This window comes from Phyllostomus discolor, chromosome 4, assembly GCF_004126475.2.
Source record: "Phyllostomus discolor isolate MPI-MPIP mPhyDis1 chromosome 4, mPhyDis1.pri.v3, whole genome shotgun sequence".
NCBI lineage: Eukaryota > Metazoa > Chordata > Mammalia > Chiroptera > Phyllostomidae > Phyllostomus > Phyllostomus discolor.
In genome coordinates, this window is record NC_040906.2 from 98566522 (window position 1) to 98590688 (window position 24167).

At 39.1% G+C, this 24167-nt stretch overlaps 1 protein-coding gene across 1 annotated transcript in view; it reads right to left on the minus strand.

The window, feature by feature from the left end:
• The window catches only part of MAP3K19 (mitogen-activated protein kinase kinase kinase 19), a 78616-nt gene extending 54747 nt beyond the window's left edge, over window positions 1-23869 (minus strand). The window contains exons 1-3 of the mRNA XM_028508668.2: window positions 23587-23869; window positions 17818-18012; window positions 664-852 (exon numbers count right to left, since the gene is read on the minus strand). Coding sequence (XP_028364469.1) covers window positions 664-852; window positions 17818-17991 — 363 coding nt within the window. The 5' untranslated portion in view covers window positions 17992-18012; window positions 23587-23869. The remainder of the gene's footprint in view (window positions 1-663; window positions 853-17817; window positions 18013-23586) is intronic.
• Window positions 23870-24167: the final 298 nt, after the last annotated feature.

Genomic DNA, 24167 nt, shown 5'->3' on the forward strand with positions numbered 1-24167 from the left:
AACCGTTCCCTAGCAGCAATTGATTTCCTTTCAGATAGGTCATGTGACCCGACAGAATCTCTGAACATAAATGCCAAGAGTAGAAAGGGGCCACCAATAATTAATGTCCTTCATTATGTACGTGGTTTTGCAAGTTACACTGGAAAAGAGTATCTATGGGTTGAAAATCTAAACAAGAAGATCAATACCCTAAGAAGAAAGCATTTTTTAAAATGTGTCCTCTTAATTCCTTTAGTCACAACTAAATATTATGCAAAACATAGGCTTTCTGATTCCCTTTTCAGGATAAAGATAATAACTGCAACTAGTCCAAAGGGATCTAAACAGCAATTGTACAAATGGCAACGATGTCAGGGGAATGCTTCTAGGCAAGTTGACAGTAGCTCTCTAGGGGCATCCCAGGAGCACACCATTTCCCCAGGGTGCAGCATGACTGCATCCAGCTGGAGGAAGGTGGAAATAAGCTGCTGCTTTGTTCTTTTGTTATCTTGTTTTTCACTCGTGTCCTGTTTGACCATGTTTCTTTGTCATATTCCTGCCTGAAAATTCCTAGGACTGCATTTTAAGAGAACTTATTTTTCTTTAAAAGGAGTCATATAGTCTGTGCTCTTCTTACCACCCACCAACCCACCAAAGGCAGAAACAAATATCAACTTGACTGACCAACAAATGTTGAAGCTGTTCAAGATCACCTTGCCATGAACTTTGTAGAAGTTGCATTTGGGGAGTCTGGATTGCATTGGTGGCCAGGAATTTTCTTTGGACATCACAATGAGCCACATGGAGCCCAGTTTGATTGTTGTAATTGCAAAGGGTGATATCTGCTCCCTTTTCCAGAAGAAACCCAACAACCTGAAACACCACAACATTCTTATTCAGTATTTTCGGGCACCAATAGTGTTATCACGGCTGAGTAGAAAACTTACTTAGAGGTGGCTTTAATTAATGATACAGGAAAGGAGAATAAGAGGGGCATAAAAATGAAGAATTGATTTGGAAGGAGGTGATTGCTATTTGTCTTTCTTAAATTTGGGAAACAAAAATCTCCATGATGTGAATGATTTGAGGGTACTCCAGTTTTTTTTTAACTAGAAGTCTGTGAGTATTTTATGTTAAACCCACATAAAATATTCAAGTCCTATTAGTATCATCTGTAGTTTAAAATACCAAACCCCCAAATTCAGGTGTACAGATTATTGAATATTACAAATATTTCTAGGGAAAGAATAAATTCTATTCAAAATGGTAAAGGCATAATTTATTTAATAAATATGTACTGAGTGACTAGTGTATTTGTCAAGAGTTGTTCTTGGTGCTGAGACCCCCAAAATAAACAAGACCAGGCTTTAAGGCATTTACAAATTAGTGAGGAACAGAAATGGATAAAAAGGCAATTGCAACACAGCGTGATATATGCAATGATAGGGTAAATATAGGAAGCTGAGGGGGACACTTAGAAGAAACCAATAGCTGCCTTACAGGGGCTGGGAAGACTTCCTGGAGAAAGTGATGTCTAAGTTGAGAACTGTGGGATCAGGCTCAGTCAACTAGGCAAAGACTGCTGGGAAAGATTGTTCAGGCAAATCATATAGTGTGAACAAAGGACTATGAATGCTATGGACAGAAAAATCCATACATCGAAGCCATAACCTACAATGTAATTGTATTTGGAGAGAGGGCTTCTAGGAAGTAATTAAGGTTGAATAACTTTATAAGGATAGGACCTTGATCTAATAGGATTAATGAAAAAGAGACATCCTCCTCCCCCCCCCCTTCTCCTTTTTCTCCTTCTTCTTCTTCCCCTTCTTCTTCTCGCCCTCTCCCTCCCACTTCGAAGTGAGGACACAGACTTAAGTTGGCCATCTGCAAACCATCAGAAGAACTGTAACCAGAGACTGAATCAACCAGAACCTTGATCTTGGACTTTCCAGACTCTAGAAATATGAAGAAATAAATTTCTGTTGTTTGAGACATCCAGACTATGGTATGTTTGTCATGGGAGCCCAAATTAATACAGTGGACAAGAGGACAAATACCATTCAAAGCTCCAGAGAAAGTTATGCATGGGCTGGAGCTCAGGATGGGGGAAGGAGGAGTAGAAAATGTGATGAAGTGAGTCATCAGCAGTTAAATTGAAAGGCCTTACCAATTCCTTTTAGGAATTAGGGTTATAATTTTCAGGGCAAGGAGGAGCCAGTAAAGAATTTTAAGCTGAGAAACAACATGCTCAAATAAGTAAAATCACTCTGGCTGCTGAAATAGATTGATGTGGGGAAGAGTTGGAGTTGGGAGACCAGTGAGATCCTGGAGATATGATGGTGAGTGAATAAGGGAAGTGGCAGTGTAAATGAATGTCTGAGGGTATAATCCAGGAACATTTAGGAGGCAGAGCTGATTACATGAGAGAGATGAAGGTGATCAAAGATAACTCCCAGGTATCTGATTCCAGTCCACTTTTGTGTGTATTCCCTACTGTCACAGCATACCAGACCACCATAATCTCATGCCTGAAACAATGCAACAGCCTTCTAATAGGTCTCCCATTTTCAGATACTTTTACATGAAACTCATTACAATAGCTAGAATCAAAAAAGTCAGATAACAGGATGTGTTGGCAAGGGTGTGGAGACACTGGAACCAGTATACACTGCTGTAAATGATCCAGCCAACTTGGAAAACAGTCTGGCAGTTCCTCAAATAATTAAACATAGAGTTATCACATGAGCCAGCAATTCCGCTCCCAAGAATGTTAGGAGTAGAATGAAAGAGAAATAAAAATATGACCAGGCCAAAACTCATGCCAAAATGTTTATGGCAGCATTATGCATAGCAACCAAAACATGAAAACAACTCAAATATCCATCAATGGACAAATGGATTAATAGAAGGTGGTATATCCATATAATGGAATAATATTCAGCTATAACAAGGAATGAAATACTGAGACATGCTACAACATGGATGAACCTTGGAATCAGTATGCTAAGTGAAAGAAGCCAACCACAAAGACCACATACTATGTGATTCCATTCATATGAAAGTCCAGAATAAGAAAATCTATAGAGACAGAAAGGTTGCTTAGGGCTAAGGAAAGGAGAGGGAGGAAGGGTAAGGAGTACTGGCTGAAGGTTATTGGGTTTCTTTTTGTTTGCTCTTTTTTGAGGTGATGGGGGTGGTGAGAGTTTCTCTTGGGGGTGATGAAATGTTTTTAAAATGTGATGCTTGCACACTCATGTCAATATATTAAAAACCATTAAATTCCACCCTTTAAATGAGTGAATTGTATGTTATGTGAATTATATCTCAATAAAGCTGTTCTTGAAAAAATTTTGCATGCCTTTGTGGCCCTGCATGGCCTAAAACCTACCTTTCTTTCCAGCCTCATGTTGTGCCAGTCTTCCTCCTCCCTCTGCAAGCTCTAGCGACCTTTCTATACCTCACATATGCAAGTTTTTCCTAACCAAAAAGCCTTTGTCTCTGCCATTCCCTCTGCCTCAACTGCTCTTCAGATGTCATTCTTTACTGTTACTTTAATCTTAGCAAAAATTCAACTGCACAGTGAGAACTTTTCTTGACCACCTTAGCAAAAAATGATTCACCCTACTGGTTATTTCAAAGCACTAATAATAATTTGTAATGTAATTAAGTGTTATTTGGTTTCCTGTTTATTGCATTTTGCCTTCATTAGAATGCAAGTTCATAAGGGCAAAAAACCTTATCACATGAATAAATATTGCATGAATGAGTAAATGATTTAAGATAAATAAATGGTGATGCTGTTTAATGAAATGAGGAATATTGATGCTGTCATAGGCAGGCCTAGGAGGAGTGGAAAATCACCAGGCGGGAAACTGCACCATGGGAAACTGCCTGCCTGGGGAACTGCTTGCTGACCCTACCCAGGACAAACAGATGCTCAGCTAAGGTTGGGATCTGGGGTCAGTCTATCCAGCATAACAGGATGCAGCTCTAACTTGAGGCTGACAAGATGTATCAAGAACAATGGTCAGCAGAAATAGCACCCAGCAACCAGCTCTAGCCAATCAGACTCTGACACCCCAACCAGTTACCCTCCACAGGTTTTTGCACTTTAAAAACCCTGCCCTAAGAACAACCAAGAGAGCCTTAACCTCCCTTGGTTGGGTCTCCCTTGGTTGGCTCCAATTTTCCCTCTTTTTCCCTGCTAATAAACCCTGTCCTTTTGCTTGCTGTAACCATCTGGTTTCTTAAACAACTCTGACCTAACACTTACAACATGAATAAATATTGTATGAATGAGTAAATGATTTAAAATAAATAAATGGTGATGCTGCTTAATGAAATGAGGAATATGAATGCTGTCATTCCTCAGAAGGATTAGATTGAGGGAAAAAATGAAAATAATTTGAACATGCTGTGTTTGAGATATTTGTTACATATAAGTGGACAGACACAGTTGGAAGCTCATGGAGATGGGGGCTGAGTCTCAGAATTAGGAGCCATCTCCATACTATTAAGGAAAACCAATATTTAATGGATGAGAAGAAATGCTCCATACCTGAGGTTGGGAAGATGTTGCCAGGGGGTAGGAGGAAAAGACAAACTGAAGCTGATGTAAGAAAGCACTTCAAGAAAAATTTGTGTCAAGCAGGCAAGATGGCAGAGGAGTGAATGGAAACCACACTAAACTCCTCCCAGAACCAATCTGGAATTACAACTAAGCTGTGGAGAAATCACCTGGAACAAACAACTGAACAATAGTGAGGAAGAAGCCTTATAATCTTAGGCAGACAGAATTATCTTCAGCACAAACGGACTGGTGAGGAGTGCGGTGGAGACTCGAGAAGGCTGGCTGGGTGGTAGTGCTGGAGGGATAATTAAGCCACTCATTGGATCCCCCTGAGAAGTGTGGGGTCTAAAATCTAAGCTGTCCAGCCTAGAACACCAGAGCCCAAAGATAACACAGATAACAACCAGCGGCGAAAAGCGGCAGGGTTGCTCTGGGCCAAAGATGGACAGTTGGAGACACAAAAAACCGTTTAAATGGCCAAAGCACAAATTTTCCTGTGCAGCCACTTACCCTGGGCTCCAGCAAAGCTGGGGACAGAGTATGCTAGAGATGCCTGAGGAGAGACTGGGGACGGAGGCTTTGGGGAGAGAACTGAGAGACTAACCACTGGGATCCTGGTGCTGAGTCATCACCCATTTGGGAGCAGCCATTCTGTCAGGCAGACCACTCCCCTCTGAGCAACAGCGGCCTGAGGGTAAACAATAGCCCCAATACCAGAAGGGATTCTGCCACACCCTATGGGGCATAAGCCAGACTGCTGAGTGCAGAGTGACCAGGTTAACTGAAGGAGGCAGTCACAGACAGTAGATCCCTGGCAGTCTCAGAGCAAGCTGCCTAAGGTCAGACTGGGTCACCACCTGACATCACCAGAGGCTGATCCAGAAAGAAAAAAAATGGTAAATACTAGAGTCTACTGAGATGAAATCCATTGTGGTCTTCTCCATGATTAGTGATATTTTCTTTACTGCATAGTTTTTTAACATTCATTTCTTGTCCATCAAGTTTGTTCATATTAAATCACTTGATTTTATACCATAGTTTATCTCCCTCCTTTCTTATAATAGTCTTAATCTCTTTATACCCTTATTAATACTGGTTCATTTGCTGTTGATAATAGGACTGTGATCAGGGGAGGGAGTTATTTTTGTGGATGTGGATTTGTTCCCTGTGCTTTGTGGTTTTGTTCTGGAAGTACCTAAGCAACAGCATACAAGACGTGGTGAGCAGAGTCACCCTCAGTCAACTGCCTGGAGGGAAGGACCCACCAAAGAATGACCCAACAACAATCAAAGCCCAGTTACATCCAGGGAGCCAACATAAATGGCATAAAGGGCATCCCAAGAGCATCAAGTTCAGGAGATCAAGGAGACTGCACCACTGAATCTCACAGATCTCCTACCATAGAAGTTCACATCACAAACTCAGGGAGACAAAACAGATCAATTTAGGAAGCAGAGGCAAACAAAAAGAGTCTCACAAACAATGTGAAAACAAACAAACCCCCAAATGAAAAGAAAGGAGGAATCCTCAGAAAGAGTGTTAAATAAAATGGAGTCAAGTCAGTTATCAGATATGAAGTTCAAAACAATGGTTATCAGGAAGCTCAATGAGCTCAGTGAGAATTACAAAAAACTACAGGGAAGCTACAAGGAACTTGCTGAGAATTATACCAACATGAAAAAGGACATAGAAACTATCAACAAGAGCCAAGAGGAAATGAAGAATACAATGTCAGAATTGAAGAACACAGTAGAAGGAATCAAAAGCAGGCTAGATGAAGCAGAGGATTGATTTAGTGAGCTGGAGGACAAGGTAGAAAAAAAAAACTCCCAGAAAGAGCAAGAAAAGGAAAAATGACTCAAAAAAAGTGAAGAGAAGTTAATGAAAATGTAAGACAACATGAAACATAATAATATCCATATAATAGGGATCCCAGAAGGAGAAGAGGAGCAAGGGATAGGAAACCTGTTTGAAAAGGAATAATAGAAAACTTCCCTAACTCGATGAGAGAAAAACTAACACAAATCCTGGAAGCACAGAGGGTCCCAATCAAGAGGAATCCATAGAGGCCCACTCCAAGAAACATCATAACTAAAATGGCAAAATTCAAAGACAAAGAGAGAATCTTAAAGGCAGCAAGGAAGAAAGGGGAAGTAGCATATAAGGAAGCTCCAATAAGGCTAGCAGCTGACTTCTCAACAGAAGCACTACAAGCCAGAAGGGAATGGCAAGAAATATTCCAAGTGATGAAAAGCAAAGGGCTGCAACCAAGACCACTCTATCCACCAAAGTTCTCAGTTAAAATGGAAGGCAAAATACGGAGTTTCCAAGACAAAAGAAAGCTGAAAGAATACACCTCTACCAAACCAACACTGCAAGATATGCTACATGGACTGCTTGAAGAAAAAGAAGAAAAAGAGTGAGAGAAAGACGAACACAGGTATGAAAGGAGTAAAATGGTAATGAATAAGTACCTATCAATAATAACCTTCCATGTAAATGGATTAAATGTTCCAATCAAAAGACATAAGGTATCTGAATGAATAAAAAACCATGACCCTAAAAATATGCTGCCTACAAGAGACCCCCTCCAGAACAAAATTCCTACACAGACTGAAAGTCAAGGGATGGAAAAAATATTGTAAGCAAATGGTCAGGGAAAAAAGCTGGGGTAGCAATACTTGTATCAGACAAAATAGACTTCAAAATAAAGACCATAAAAAGAGACACAGAAGTACACTTCATAATACTCAAGGAAAGAATCCATTAAGAAGGCAAAAATATTGTAAATATATATGCACCCAACATAGGAGCACCCAAATATATAAGGAAAATCTTGGGGGATTTGCCTTAAAAAAGGCATAGACAGCAACACACTTATGCTAGAGAATTTTATCACCCCATTGTCAAAAATGGATAGATCTTCCAAGCAAAATATCAACAAGGATATTGCAGCATCAAATGGAATGAACTGGTATATATAGAACCTTTCATCCCAAAGAAGCAAAATACACATTCTTTTCAAATGCACATGGAACATATTCAAAGACAGACCACATGATAGGACACAAACAAGCCTCAACAAATTTAAGGAAAATGAAATCATATCAAGTATTTTCTCAGACTACAAGGGCCCAAAACTGGAAACCAACCTGAAGTAAAAAACTCAAAAACTTTCAAATTCATGGAGATTGAATAGCATGCTATTAAACAATGAGTGGGTTAATACTGAGATCAAAGAAGAAGTCAAAAAGTTTCTGGAAACAAATGAAAATGAGCTCAAAACAGTTCAAACCTATTGGACACAGCAAAGGCAGTCCTGAGAGGGAAGTTCACAGTGATACAGGCCTACCTAAAAAACATTTCAAATAAACAAGCTAACCCTACACCTACAAGAAATGGAGGAATAACAACAAATAGTCCAGAGCAAGTAGAAGGAAGGAAGTAGCCCAGATCAGAGCAGAATTAAAAGAAATAGAGGCTAAAAGAACAATTCTGAGGATCAATAAATCCAGGAGCTGCTTTTTTTAAAAGATAAACAAAACTGACAAACCTTTAAGCAGACTAATCAAGAAAAAAGAGAGAAGACCCAAATAAACACAATCAGAAATGAAAGAGGAGAGATTACAACTGATACCACAAAGATACAAAGGATTGTAAGAAATTACTATGAACAACTCTATGCCAAGGAATTTGAAGACCTGGATTAAATGGACAAATTTCTAGAAACATATAATCTTCCAAAACTGAATGAAGAAGAAGAAAGCCTAAACAGACTGGTAACAGCTGGTGAAATTGAAGTAGTAATAAAAAAAAACAAAAAACCAGCACACAAAAGCCCTGGACCAGATGGCTGCACAGGAGAATTTCACAAAACACTTAAGGAAGAGCTAACCCCTATCCTTCACAAACTACTCCAAAAAATCCAAGAAGAGAAAAGATTCCCAAACTGTTTTTATGAAGCCAGTATCATCCTAATCCCAAAACCACATAAAGACACAACAGAGAAACACAATTACAGGCCAATATCACTGGTGAATATAGACACTAAAATCCTCAACAAAATATTGGCAAACTGCATCCAGCAATACATTAAAAAGATCATACACCATGACAAAGTGGGATTCGTCCCAGGGATGCAAGGGTGGTACAATATTTACAAATCAATAAACATAATACATCACATAAACAAAAGCAAAGACAAAAATCATATGAACATATCAATAGATGTGGAAAAAGAATTTGATAAGGTACAGCACCCATTTATGATAAAAACACTCAGCAGAGTGGGAGTAGGAGCATACCTCAACATAATAAAGGCTGTATATGAGAAACCTACAGCCAACATCATACTCAATGGGCAAAAACTAAAAGCTTTCCTGCTAAGATCAGGAACAAGGCAAAGATGTCCACTTTCACCACTTCTATTCAAATAGTATTGGAAGTCCTAGCCACAGCAATCAGACAAGAAAAAGAAATAAAAGGCATCAAAATTGGAAAGGAGGAAGTAAAACTGTCATTGTTTGCAAATGACATGCTAGTGTACATAGAAAATCCTATAGACTCCACCAAAAAACTATTTGACCTAATAGGTGAATTTGGCAAAACAGCAAGATACAAAGTCAATATTCAAAAACCAAAGGCATTTTTGTACACTAACAATGAAATATGAGAAACAGAAATTAAGAAAAAAATTCCATTTGCTGTAGCAAGAAGAAAAATAAAGTACCTAGCAATAAACTTAGCCACGGAGGTTAGAGACCTATACTCAGAAAACTACACGTCACTCAAGAAAGAAATTAAGGAAGACATAAACCAGTGGAAGCATATACCATGCTCATTGATTGGAAGAATTAACATCATCAAAATGTCCATACTACTCAAAGCAATGAATAGATTCAATGCAATCCCTATTAAAATACCAATGATATATTTCACAGATATAGAACAAACATTTCAAAAATTTATATGAAACCATAAATGACCCCAAAGAGCTGCAGCAATATTGAGAAAGAAGAACAAAGTAGGAAGGATCACAATACCTGATATCAAAGTATATTATAATGCCGTAGTAATCAAAATGGTCTGGTACTGGCATAAGAACAGACACATAGATCAATGGAACAGAATAGAGAGCTCAGCCCTGGCTGGTGTGGCTCAGCAGATTGAGTGCCAGCCTGCAAAGCAAGGGGTCACCAGTCAGATTCCTGGTCAGGGAGCATGTCGAGTTTGCTGGCCAGGTCCCAAGTTGGCGGGAGTGGTGGTGTGCGAGAGGCAGCCACACATCGATGTTTCTCTCCCTCTCTCCCTCCCTTCCCTTCTCAATAAATAAATAAATAAAAACCTTTTAAAGAACAGAGAGCCCAGAAATAAACTCAAGTCTGTATGGTCAATTAATAGTTGACAAAGCGGGGCAAAAGCATAAAATGGAGTAAATATAACTTCTTTAACAAATAGTGTTGGGAGATTTTTTGCATATAGATTAGCCTATATGCAAAAAAATGAAACTTGGCCAGCAACTTACACCATACACAAAAACAAAGTCAAGATAGATAAAAGACTTGTGTATAAGTTGAGACACCATAAAAGTCCTAGAGGGAAACAGGCAGGAAAATCTCAGGTATTCCACAAGCAATATTTTCACCAATACATCCCCTAGAGTAAGTGACATAAAGGAAAGAATAAACAAATGGGACTTTATCAAAATAAAAACCGTCTGCACATCTAAAGAAAACATCAGCAAAATGAAAAGGGAACCAACCATATGAGAATATATATTTACCAATGATACCTCGCATAAGGGTTTGATCTCCAAAATATATAAAGAGCTCACATGACTCCACTCCAGGAAGACAAACAATCCAATTAAAAAATGGGCAAAGGACATGAACAGACACTTCTCCAAGAAGAACATACACAGGGACCACAGACATATGAAAGCATGCACAGCATCATTAGCCATCAGAGAGATGCAGATTAAAACCACAATGAGATACCACTTCATACTGGTCAGAATGACCATCATAAACTAATCAACAAACAATTGCTGGTGAGGCTGTATAGAAAAGGGAACCCTAGTACACCATTGGTAGGAATGCAGACTGGTGCAGCCACTGTGGAAAACAGTATGCAATTTCCTCAGAAAACTAAAAATGGATCTGCCTTTTGACCTGGCAATTCCACAGCTGGAATCATATGCTAAGAATCCTGAAACACCAATTCAAAAGAATCTATGCACCTCAATGTTCATAGCAGCACAATTTGCAATAGCCAAGTGTTAGAAGAAACGTAAGTGCCTATCAGCAAATGAATGGATCAAAAAGCTATGGTACTTTTACACAATAGAATACTATGCAGCAAAAAGAAAAAAGGAATTCCTACCCTTTGCAACAGCATGGATGTATCTGGAGAGCATTATGCTAAGTGAAATAAGCCAGGCAGTGAAACACAAATACCGTATGATCTCACCTACAAGTGGAACCTAATCAACAAGACAAGCAAGTAAGCAAAATATAACCAGAGACATTGAAATAAAGAACAAACTGACAGTAACAAGAGGGGAGGGTGGAGGAAATAATGGGGGGAATTGGGGGAGAGTTGTCAAGGAACATGTATAAAGGATACATGGACAAAGACAAAGGGGTGGGAGGTGGAGATAGCTGGGGTGAGGGGAGTGGTGGGGCAAAAATATAAAGAATACACACACATATAAAATGGAAAAAAAGGAAAAAAGAGAGTGAAAAGGCAATGCGCAGTATTAGAGAAAATATTTCATATAATGTATCTGATAAGGGATTAATAGCCAAAATATATAAAGAACCCCTACAACTCAAAAACAGACAAAAAAGGTAACAAAGTGATTAAAATATAGGCAAAAGGAAAGGAGTTTGGGAGGTAGAGGGATTAGCAAAAAAGAAAAAGGACTCATGGGCATGAACAAGAGTGGCAATTATAGGGGGAGGGCAGTGGTGGAGGTGGAAGACGGTATAGGGGCGATGAAAGGTAATGGGGAAAATCCAATAAAAATTAACTTTTTAGAAAGGGAAGGGAAGGGAAGGGAAGGGAAGGGAAGGGAAGGGTTGGGTTGGGTTTTGGCAAGGACATGGAGAAATACAAACAGTTGTGCATTGCTGCTTGGAATGAATAATGGTACAGGTGTTATGGCAAACACCATAGTGGTTCCTTAAAATATTAAACAGAGAATTACCATACTTAACCAATTCTAATTCTGAGCATATACCCAAAAGTCCTGAAAGCAGACTTGAACAGATAAGTATATACCAATGTTCATAGGAGCATTATTCATAGTAAGCAAAAGGTGGAAACAAACCAAGTGTCCTCCAAACGATGAACACATAAAAATGTGGTACCCACCCCAAACACAGGGATATTTCCAACCTTCAAAAAGGAAAAAAGAAATTCTGACATTTGATACAACATAGATGAATCTTAAAGACATTATGCTAAGTAAAATAAGCCAGACACAAAAGGACAAATGCTATGAACTCCTATCATACAAAGTACCTAAATAGTCAAATACATAGGGACAAAGTAGAATGGTGGTTGCTGGGGGGCAGGGGTAGGGGTAATAGGGACTTAATGTTTAATGGGAATAAAGTTTCAGCCTGGAAAGAATAAAAAGTTTTGGAGATGGACAGTGGTGATGGTCAAACAACACTACAAATGTACTTAATGTCATGGAGCTGTACAATTAAAAAAAGGTTAAAGTAGTACATTTTGTTGCATATATTTAAGTACATAATATTACAAAAACACTTTAAAAACATATCAACAATCCCAATCTGTAGGAAGTGAGACTGAGTGTCCCTTTCAAAAATGTTCATCTGTTTTTGAGATCTTTTCATAATCTTTTATTACCATCTTAATAATAAAAGAAAATACCTCTTGTTTTATTTTTTTAAAAGAAAGAATATCAGCATTAAATTTTGTTATTGTACTAAAAAAGAAAAGAAAAAAAATTTCTGCTCCATTCTGCTAAAAGCTGCAAGCAACCAGGGACATTATAGGTCATGTCAGCAAGGTAAAGTTGAGGCAGTGAGGATTGACCAGCAGAACACTATTCAGAAGGGCTGTTGAAAGACAATTCTCCAGAAACTCCAGAAATTTGGTTTCTGTAGGTCTTGTGAGCAGAAACACTGACTGCCTTTGTCCTAGACTGTTTTTAAAGATGGTTGTATAGTGAACAATGTTGGAAAATAGAGATAGCGCCTCCCTCTGGAGCATTGGGAAGACTTGCTTACTGGCTATTATAAAAGACCCAGGTTTTCTAAGTTCAGGTTTCCTCTCTTATAATCCAACCCACTGGGTGTATAGGTATCACCTCTTCATGTTACCCTGTGGAAACTGGGGCTCCTGGAACTGAAGCCAGTGCTGGCTGTTACTACTGTGATTAATAAACTGTCATTTTTCTCTGACCCAGGAGTCTTGTGTCTTCTGCCAGACTCTGAATCTATGGCAGGCTAACTTACAACTTGCATAAAAGGAAAATCTCAGATGCTTCACAACTGATTATTTGTGCAAAAGATAAGATGATGAGAGAAACAGGAATGCCAGAGGAAGAGTGAGGGCTTCATTGGCTAATTAATGGGATTTAAGGAAAGTTCATGAGCAATGGTAGCAAATATGTTAACCAAATTGTATGTTAACCAATATTGTATATTGGACAATAAAAGGTCCTCCACTTTATTGACTACACATGACTGTTTAAGAAACTAAACAGGATAGTAGTTGGAGTCTGTGTATTAGGAATTTCGTTCTAAACAGCTGTTCCTAGCTTTTGATAATTCTTCTGTGGGTTGTATCTTCCTCACCAATCTGTCAGTCAGCCTCAAATTCATGCCATTGTAGCAAATAATGCATTTTTTTTTACCATAAGACACACTCACCCTCAAAATCTGGGAGGAAAAGAGGGTGCATCTTACAGTCCAAATGTAGCTTACCTGGCTTGCTGGGGGGTGTGCAGAGGATGTGTCAGTAGAGTGGGGTCACAGGTTATTAAATATTTTACCACGTTTTTGCTTCAAATTTTTCCCTATTTTCCTCCTCTAAAACCTAGGTGAGTCTTATGGTCCGGTGCATCTTATAGTCCTAAAAATACAGTAATGCCACAATTGTCCTGGGTGGGCAGAAGATTCCACTTACTCCCTTTCATACAACAGTTACAGAGGTTTATATCTTCACTAAGGATGGCAGTAAGAAAATTCATGACTGAAATGGTAAAAAAACAGGCAAACTTTGAACTCTGGCTGGTTCCTCTAGAATATGGATAGTAAGATGTATAACTCTTGTTATGGAGGAATGATAATAGTTATCTTACTGCTCAGCCCTTCCTGCTGACAACCTTAGATCCAGTCGGTGATGAAGATAATGTCTCAGAATTTTTTTTCTGGCTGTGGGTTTGAGCCACCTAGTGGTTAAGTCAAGCTGAAACCTGATGGCATGCACTGGGCTGTTGCAACAGATCAGCCTGTGTGTCAACAACACAGAACTGATAATGGACATGGTTGATCCACTCAATGGGGAGAACTGAAAGCCATTCTCATAGCTGTGGCCTCTACTCCCCTTGACGAACCTTCTTATATTTTTACTGATTCTTGACCAGCTGCCAATGGCTAGCTGGTGGTCTGACACCTGGAAAATTATAGACTGGCAGATTAAAATTTCAGACTGGCACCTTTCTTTAAGGCCATGAACTATAAAAACAAACTGTCTAGGTCAGTTGATGTAGAAACCCATGGCAAAGGTCTGTTCTCTGATGGGTAGACTGGAATGAAACTGTCAACTGACCCCGCACAACCCAGACTGTCTCCACTGCTGCCTGCACCCATTATAATCAGACATGGCAACACAGCCACCAAGGTAGACTGGGCACAAAATGAAAAATTCCATGTTTCTGATGTAGGGGTGAAGTTGTAGCTACTGAAATGGGACACATAGACTTTGTGTTGGTGGAAGGAGAGAAACAACCCTGGCACTTAAAGGCAGAACATCCTAGACCCCATAGGGTATAGGGGAGGGAGAGACATTAATGACCTTCGCCCTTCAGAACCACCCTCATGAAAAAAAATGTCCAGGTGTGGCTCTCTAAAACTGTTACAAACACGTTAAATTTAACTTACTGCTGGGTCTGCCAGATAGCCCAATCATGAATTCATTGCCAATTCCTTTAGCCTTACCAAGAAGTCTATTCACAATAGTGGCCGACAGCCCCAGATCTTGCACCTGCCATGTAAAAAACCCTTGTCAACACCTCCAGATTACTGCTCACTCACATTCCTGTAGCCATCACTCCCTCATTCTGGGGGGTGAATGAATGCTACGGGGCTATTGGCACAAACTAACAGTACTGATAATCCTCCCGAATCTAGGACCAGACTCAACTAATCAGACTGAATTGGGAATCTTCAGCCGACCAGCCAGCTGAGAGGCTGCATGGAGGCACTGTCACCCTGCGCCCCCTACTAATGTAGGTCCCACTTGGGGGGCCCAACAACTGTAAACACCACCTCCAGCACCCACCTACCAAGGGAAAAATACTTACTGTGGGGAAACCTGACATTAGCTTCCATCTCTCCTGAAAACATGGTGACTTATGCCTTAGGGGTGGTTCTAAGAGACCTTCAACTCTTTAAGCAAATAAATGATGTAGCCTCAGATGGCTTCAGAGCTGTCCCCAAAATGAAGTCACCATTGGTTATCTGGGGGAACTTACAGAGGGATAGTTGCTTGTTACTTGTGAGCTCCCTGTGAGTAATTATCCCTAAGACAGGAGGCATACAATTAGAAAAAGTAGGATAAAATTTGTCCTTGAATTTAGTTGAAGTTATCAATAACACCACCTCATTCAGATCAGCAGTCAAGTTATTGGCCAGGGTTGTTTATGCATGATAGAATTGCCCTAGACTTCCTCCTTGGAGGCCAAGGTGAAGTTTGCAATGGCTAATACATGCCACTGTACCTGAATTTATGCCCTCAGACCAAATGGGATGATCAACAGAGAAACTTAAGGAGAAAGCCACCTGGTTTTCTAGGGTAAGATCTTGATGGTTTATGGGGTTTATTCAAGCTGGGGGGGGGTCCACAACTCTTGATGGCATGCCTGAGGCCCGCCTACAGTACAGCCTCTTTCTGCTGCTTGGAGTCCTGTAGAGTAGCTTTAATTGAATGTCATATGAGACAAACTGATGGATTTGGTCCCAGTCTCTTGTTGATCAGATTAGTCAGAGTGACTAACAGAGTGGTGCAGTCATGGGAAAATTCATCAGAAACCAAGACGATGTAGAAACGAAGGGTAGATATTTTTAGGAGACAAGTGTCTCTGGGTCTCATACATTTGTACAAGTTTAGTGAGCAGAAGCTCTGACTGCCTTTGCCCCAGAATCTCTTTTCAAGCTTATTTGTGTAGTGTTTGTATAGTTTCCTATAGTTTCCTATAGTTTCACTATAGTTTCCATAGTGAATAGCCTTAGAGACAGTATCTCCTTCTGGAGCAAAAAGTAGGATTGCTTAATGCCCATTATGAAAGATCTGGCCTCCATTAATTTAAGGTTCCTCTCCTGCGATCCAATCCCCTGTAAGTAGGGTCATCTGGTCCCCTTCCTATCATCCATGGGAATTAGGAACTGACATAAAACTGATAATACTCTGGCAAGTGCTGTTGTTTCTGACCCCGTTTTGTTTCTTATGCCAAGAGTTCAAGAAATTGTACCAGGCTAACATGTTAGCTTGAAAGTAGAGTAAAATCTCAGATCTTCTACAGTTATTGACAGAGGTCTGCAGGTGAAGAGGCCTGGAAGAGGAACGAAAGTGGCTGCAGGAGGATGTGGGAGTCAGTGAAGGTGTTTGTTTATTTATGTGTTATCAGAAGGGAGATATTTAAATATATTCAATGCTAATGGAAAATAGCATCACTGTTTGCAATAACATAAATATGGAAGCCACCCACCTGTCTATCAAAGTAAGATAGTTCAGTTGTGGCAAAGATACAATACTAAACAGCAGTAAAAATGAAAAACCATAGCTACTGGGTTGAAGTGGGCAGCCTCAAAAACAAAACTATGAACAGAAGAAGCAGGTTACAGAGAAACACATTCAGTGCAAGTTTGTTTTTATAAAGTTCAAAACTGGAAAAGTAAACAATGCATTATTTAGAAATATATGCAGAAGTGGCAAAACTAAGGAAATGATTAACCCAAAATTCAAGATAATGCAATTCAGGAGGAACATTCAGGAGGGGCTTTTGAGGCATGGATGGGGTCTAATTTTTGGTTTGAATGGCGGGTACAGCGTGTTAGTCTCATTTTTCTGTAAGTTGTGCATACATGTTTTGTAAGCATATATAATAATATTTTAGAATTTGTTTAAAAGGTGCTAATACAAAAGAACCAAAAGAGAAAACGAGCTAAGAATTAGTCAAGAGAGAGGCTAATTGAGGTGGTCAGGTGGGGTTAAGGATCTATTTGCATTTATATTCCCAAGAACTTACAGAGGCACTGACCTGTGTAGGTGAGTGAAATTTGTCTTTTTCACTCTAGTTTCCCATTCTAAGCCCTTTTCTATTCCACTTATAGCTCCCTCCTTGCTGACTGTTCCCAATTCCAAGTGCCCATATTGTTATGACTTTCACCTGCATTCTTAAAAAGGATCTTCTAAGTTCCCACACATGATGATATAAATGATTGATAAGACCCAAATGGGTTATTTATTCATTTTTCCACATAATACATATTTATTAAATACCTAGATGTGTCAGACACAGTAGCTGGATATATAGCTAGAACAAAGAGGACAATTCTCTGCTCTTTGAGGTCTTACGATTATTTATTTACACCTCTTGCCCTATTTTCAGGATTATATACATTTGTTAGAGCAGGGAACAAATTCCCAGGTCTGATGGGGCTGAGGGTGGGGAGTGGGAAGGAGGAACAATCTCAGGCTTCATTATATTGTCCCACTAGACCATAAACTCCTCAAGGGTGACATCTGTGTTTGATCCAACTTTGTATCCAACATGAAATCTAGTATTCTGTTGACTGAGTAGGGGAATAAATCAACATAACGACTATCTAGATTATTTAGGTGCTCTCAGTTCTCCCTCCAGTTGCCCCTCACCCTCCATCCCCACCTCTACCCTCTGCTTTGTGCCTTCAGACATTTTTTCATGGAGGTGGTGGTAATGTTATTCTCAAACACATCATCTCAGAATGAGCTAGAAGAGCATTCATGGGCCCTCAGACACCATGTGTTACCTCTGATAAATTTCCTTCTGCTGCAGTAATGAGAGGTGTATTCCCCGTCTCTGGATGCTGAAAGTCAAGGTTTCCGAGGATGGAATGGACTTTAGCAATATGGTCACAGATGAGTTCCACATCACCTCTTGAAACTACTTCCAGGAAATCATGGATGAGTTTATTTTTATTCATCTTGCTTGTTCCATATAATTACTTTTAAGAAAAAATATAAATGATTTAATTAAATGAGAGACTGCAAAGCAGTGGGTGATTCAAATGCAACAAAGTCTATCTTTATTTCCCCTGTTTCCTTCTTTTGTGTGCAAAATATTATAACAATTTTAAAGACAATTTTGAAAAAGAAGAAACCCCATAATCCCACCAATCTTGGTTATTAGTACACATTCAGGGTGAGATAAAGTGGGTTTACCGTTGTTCGTATGGAAAATAAGGCAATAATTAATAAATAGTAATATAAGAATACACTCTGTTTCACGTACTCACAGCTGTAAAGCTACTTTTGCTCCAGCCTGTGTTTTAAATTGGGGACAGTAATAATTTTACTATCACTTTTTAAGATCTGCTGAGGTACAGAAGGTACAGATGAAGAAAGGATGAATCCATACCAGAATGGAAAAAAGAGCACAAGTTTTAGAGCCTGACAGAACTCTAGTTCAGATCCCTCCTCCACAGATTACCAACTGTGTAACCTGGAGCATGTCACTCAACGTCTCTGAACTTTATTTTCTCATATCAAAACCGGAAGTTATATTCCCCTTTTCAAATGGCTGGTGATGATCTGAAATACTATATACAAAGTGTTGGCTTGTTCTATTGGTGAAAATTCTTGTAGGATTTTATTTTCTTTAGTGATGTTATTAAAATCCTTATGATTGTTTTCTTTTTGTAAGTCCGATCTTCCTGACAACACTTCAAACTCCTCAATAGCAGAGACAGCCCATGCCTCCCATTTCTGTACACCCCCTAATTCTAGCACAGTGTGCGTCACTGAAGAGCATGGTGGCCAGCATTCTAGATTTTTCAGGGAAGTCCTCATTTTAAATATCCCATCTCAATATTCCAAATCATTAAAGTATCTCTCACATTGCATTTTTGAACCCACCAAACTACCTCCCCCATGGAGCTTTTTACTGTTGGTAACAGCACAAAAACCCTTTGTAAGACTCAATGTTCCAATTTCAGCTTCTGACACCACAGTCACATGCCATCTTGTTGAACGGGCAATTTATTTGCAATGAACTGGCATTTGGAGAAAAGCTAAGAAATATGTAGAATTGGTCTTTAATGTTCTAAACACACAAATGTCTTCGGAATTCATGGGTTAGACAATGTGAAGCTTTTTTTCTCAAGGAGAACATGTACTTCACCCCAGAATCAGTACTCTTTGATAAATTCACACATTTGGTTAAGAGGATACTATTGTCCTTCACAATCTTTCATGGACTGTCACAATAGAACATAATATAAAATATTAAGTTAATACAAAATACAAGAAAGAAAATACGTAATCGTCAGAGCAAACAACAGATGCTGAATCTTACAGCTGCCAGAGAAATGGCACAGCCGTATGGGCTGGAGCACTGTGTGGAGAAAAAGGTGTCAATAATATCTGGAGACCCAGAGTGGAGGAGAAAGGTCAGTGATGACTGGGGCAAAGGCATGGACAAAGACTGATATTCAGGGTCAATGCGGAAAGAGTGAACCACAGGGAAATTTACACTTTACTTCTGAAGAGTTTGGGAAAGCCATAGAGAGTTCTGAGTAGTGCCTTTTAGGAGCATTGGTACTTTAGGAAGATCATTATGATATAGAATAGAAAGGCAGAAACAAAAATTTGAAGATAAAGCTAAAGAGGATTTGTGACATATTGGCCATAGATAATGAAAGGTGGGCCCAAGGGGATGGGGTTGGGCAGCTGGGAAGACCTGATGCCAGAGGAGGTGGGCATTTGCTGTTACGGAATAATAACAGCTGAGGTGCCAGAGTGTAAGTAGGGCATCTTGTATCTTTGGATTTTAAAGGAATGTGGCCTTAGCTTTGTGCAGTTTCCTAAACTTGACTGAGCATAGTATTATCCTACTCCCTTGTTATAAATAAAGATTCTCAGATTCCCTGGATTTAGTAGGTCTGGAATAAGGCTAGATGGAGACCCTCCCATCTTTTTGTTTTAATTTTAAAAGGACTAATGGACTCTTTTAAAATAGGCTTTAATTTTGGAGAAGTTTTAGTTTCACAACAAAATTGAGTGGAAAACATAGAGTTCCCAAATATCTCCTGACCTCTCCAAATACAGCCTCCCCACTATCGACTTTCAGCACCAGAGCTGTATACCTGTTACAACTCATGAATATACATTGACACAGCATTGTCATCTAAAGTCCAGAATTTACAGAGGTTCACTCTTTGGTTTTGTACATTCTAGGCTTGGACAAATGTATCATAACATGTATCCACCATTACTGCAGCATACAGAGTAGTTTCACTGCCCTGAAAATCCTTTTTGTGCCACTTATTTGACGCCCCTCCCCCAACCCCTGGCAACACAGACATTTTCACTGTCTCCAGGACACACCTCCCAGCCCTGCTCTCTCTCCCTCCCCACTGAAGCAATCAGGTGATTTCTCTCATTAGACAACTTCTACAGACACTGACTTAGCGATCAGAATCCAATCCACAATCTTTCTTGCAATTCCTGTTATTTTCTAATTGCATTTATCATTACCACTTATTCCTTTTGATTTAAGTTTCCTAGGATAAATACTAACATTCCCCACAAATTTCTAATAGAGAATAAACTGAAATAGAGAATTCCTCAAGTCTTTTCCTACCTTTACTCAAAGTGATGTTACATAATAACAATAGTAGTAATACCCCAACATTTATTAAATGCCTTTACTACGTGCCATAAATATTCTAAATACCTGTATTTTATCTAATTCCAAACAACAACCATTAGAACAGTAGCATCAGCATCCACATTTTACAGATGAGGAAAACCGGGCACTGGCATTGGCAACATGGGATCTCACACTGGAGAGATGTGGGTGCTAGCGCCCAAGAGCCTCAATACAACTAGTATTTAAAGGACCATTTGTAAAATAGGCCTATTTTCACTTCCTCGTTTGGACACTCAGTAGAGGAGGTTTGGGTTAAACATGCTCCTTATTAGTAATATTGGGCTGTGTCTGGCTTTCCTTTTGTTTTATTTTATTTTTCCCCCTTTAGCTCTAATCCCCTCTTCCACTCCCCTTTACCTCACAGGAACCCAATCTAATGTAGGTATCCTCATATATGTGTATGTCTCTTTTTAAGAATATTTTATTTACTTATTTTCAGAGAGAAGGGAAGGGAAGGAGAAAGAGAGGGAGAGAAATATCCATTGTGAGAGAAACATCAATGTGTGGTTGCCTCTCGCACACCCCAACTGGGGACTTGACCTGCAACTCAGGCATGTGCCCTGACAGGGAATCGAACCAGTGACCCTTTGGTTCACAGGCTGGCGCTCAATCAGCTGAGCCACAGCAGCCAAGGCTGATATGTGTATGTCTTTATAAGATATATGCATATGGTGCTATTGTGTGTCTCTCCATGTGTTTTAAATTTGCAGAAATTATATTGGTTACTTATTTTTTAACTTAACATTTGTTTTTAAACTTTAGGTTTGTACTTATCTGTACGAGCTGGAATTATCTGAAGTGAAGCTGGTTGTTTGCTTCCAATAGCTGTATCGTGAGCTTCCACCATACTATTTTATTATCCCTTCCCTTGGTGATGGACATCTAAGTACCTCCAGCTTCCCACTCTACAAACGACACTGTGATAACTATCTTTGTTCAGGCCTTATTTCACATGGTACATGTTTCTCTGAGGTGAGTGGGTTGAGTGTATTTAATTTCACCAAATACTGATAGATTTTTCTCCAGAATGGCTATACCAATTCACACTCTAACCAGTAGTGCCTGTTTTCTTTAAGCTCTTTCTAAGAGAAGCAGATATTTGGTTGCTGTCCCTTCATTATCATTTTTTAATTGTTGGCATTCAATGTGCAGTGTACTTGGAACTTTGCTACAAGCTGAAGGAGAGAAGACACACTAGAAATCAGGCCATAGAAAATTTAAAAACGAATATACATATCTGTCCCAGCAAATTGCTTTGTGACTTGGATTTATATACTTATTTTTGAAAATGCAACAATATTTGCTATATCATTGTACGTAATAGAAACACTTTCAGAAATGAAGGATAATTAAAACCTGTTCTTCAATAAAGCTGAACAACAGATAAACAAATAACAACTAGGCAATGGCATACAGAGTGATCATCCTGATAAGTCTAGTACCCTTCTGATACCCTGCATAGTTATTACAATATTATTGCCTATATTCCCTATGCTGGACTTTATGTAGTTTCATTTTTAATGCAACATTTAAATTAGAACATTCTACAAGTAACTACCATCTAAATAAAAACCAAACTGCAGCCCAAATGTCATTAAACCCAGTCACCATAGTACTGGGCAATGTGCTCATTATTTGATCGTCTATTGCCTCTCACATTCAGCAGGGGCTAGAGGAAGACAAGGATGACATATAGCAGTATTCCCATGTATAGTTCCCTCTGTCAGTTAGCACGGACAAACCCACAGTGCTTTTTGTTAGTGAGCTCCATTTCCTCTTGTGATCTTCAGTCTGTGCATTTCCATTTTAAGTTTTTTCATAAGAAAACTCTCCTCCATTTTCCCTTTAAAATTGTTTTGACAGAGACACACTCAGGTGGACAACAGATGACAGCTAGTGGGGAGTGGGGGCAGTTAGCAGGAGGAGGGGTGGAGCAAAAAGGAAAAAGGACTCGTGGATATGGACAACAAGGTGTTGATGGCTGGTGGCAGGGGGATATCAGGGGACTGAATGGTAGTGGGAAAATATAATAAAGATTGTATTTTTTAAAAATTATTTTGATCAATGATTTTTAATCAATAATATTTCATTCTACAATCAAAGAAATCTCTTTGATTTCTGGTTTAGCATCTATTGAAGCCCAGTCTCTTTTATGTTTAATTGTATGCATGGTTGATCTATTTGTACAACAAAATCTTTTGATTACACTGTATGTTTGATTTGGAATCTTAAGAAATTAAGACTGAAAGCAATGGGAATCCTTTTTTTTTTTTTTGAGAAAATATGGCCAAGAACACATATATACAGGGTCCTGCAGAAGTAACACCACTGAGTGTGGTTGGTAGGGTGTGTGAGTGTCTCACATGAGATGGACAGCAATTTGAACATTTCACCCAAAATGTCATATGGTATTCTTGAGTGTATATTGTTATGTTACAGAATTGCATGCCTATTATTTTGTAATAAAAGATTTTTATATAATAAAAAAGGAGCATATTTGTGCTGGACCCTATACAATACTGAATGGTTACAAGAAGGTTTATACCATGTAAAGTTAACACAGATTTTGGTGATTATAAGAAAAGGTTGTCCCTTAGTATAATTCAATGGAAGCAATTTTATATACTTATATTTACCAGTTGAGCTTATGGTTTAGCAGCATTTGCATAAAAGATAAGAAGGGATTGTCTCAATATTGGAAAACTCAAAAAAGTTTGTTATAACAACCCCAAGGATACAATTATTTAAAATTAGAACACAGTTTTCTCTGTTTATCTGATATTTCTCCTCTGGGACCCCCGTTAGGGATGAAAAAAGTTACAACATACGGTGTTACCTAAAACATGATGAAAATGGAGATTTGGCTTACCTATAGTGTGTTTTACCGAGGGAGTTAGTACACAGCTGAAGAAACATCAAGCCAAACAGCAGCCAACATCATTCGAATTCACTGTGGCACTGGTTTCTGGGACAGCTGTCAACCCATACTTCAACAAGGGATTCATTTAAAAGCAGCATAGATTGAGGTTTTTATCTTCAATTATTTTCCAGTGTTGCACAGCTCAAAGTACTTTTAAAATATATTTAAAGCTGGTTCTGTGTGCACAAACCCTTCAGCTACTTGCAAAGCCACTGCTTAGTTTACGAGCTGTCACCCAGGCAACCATCCACTGTGCATTTAGCTTGGAGGATTGAAAGCAGGACAGTTTCACCCAGCAAGGAAAATAAGTATAGTATACTCCTCAACGTTGCTTTTAAGTGCTTTAAAGACTTGGATCCCTATGCACTTCTATGGTTAGCACCAATGCAGAGATTTTTCTCCAAGAAAGCCATTGTAATTGCTATAATGTGCCAATAAGGCCCTTTCCAAGCCTGAATGTTACAGAGTGAGAGCCCGATAGATTATCCTGAAACTACTTTTGTATTCTTAAGAGCCATGCTTAAGAAAGT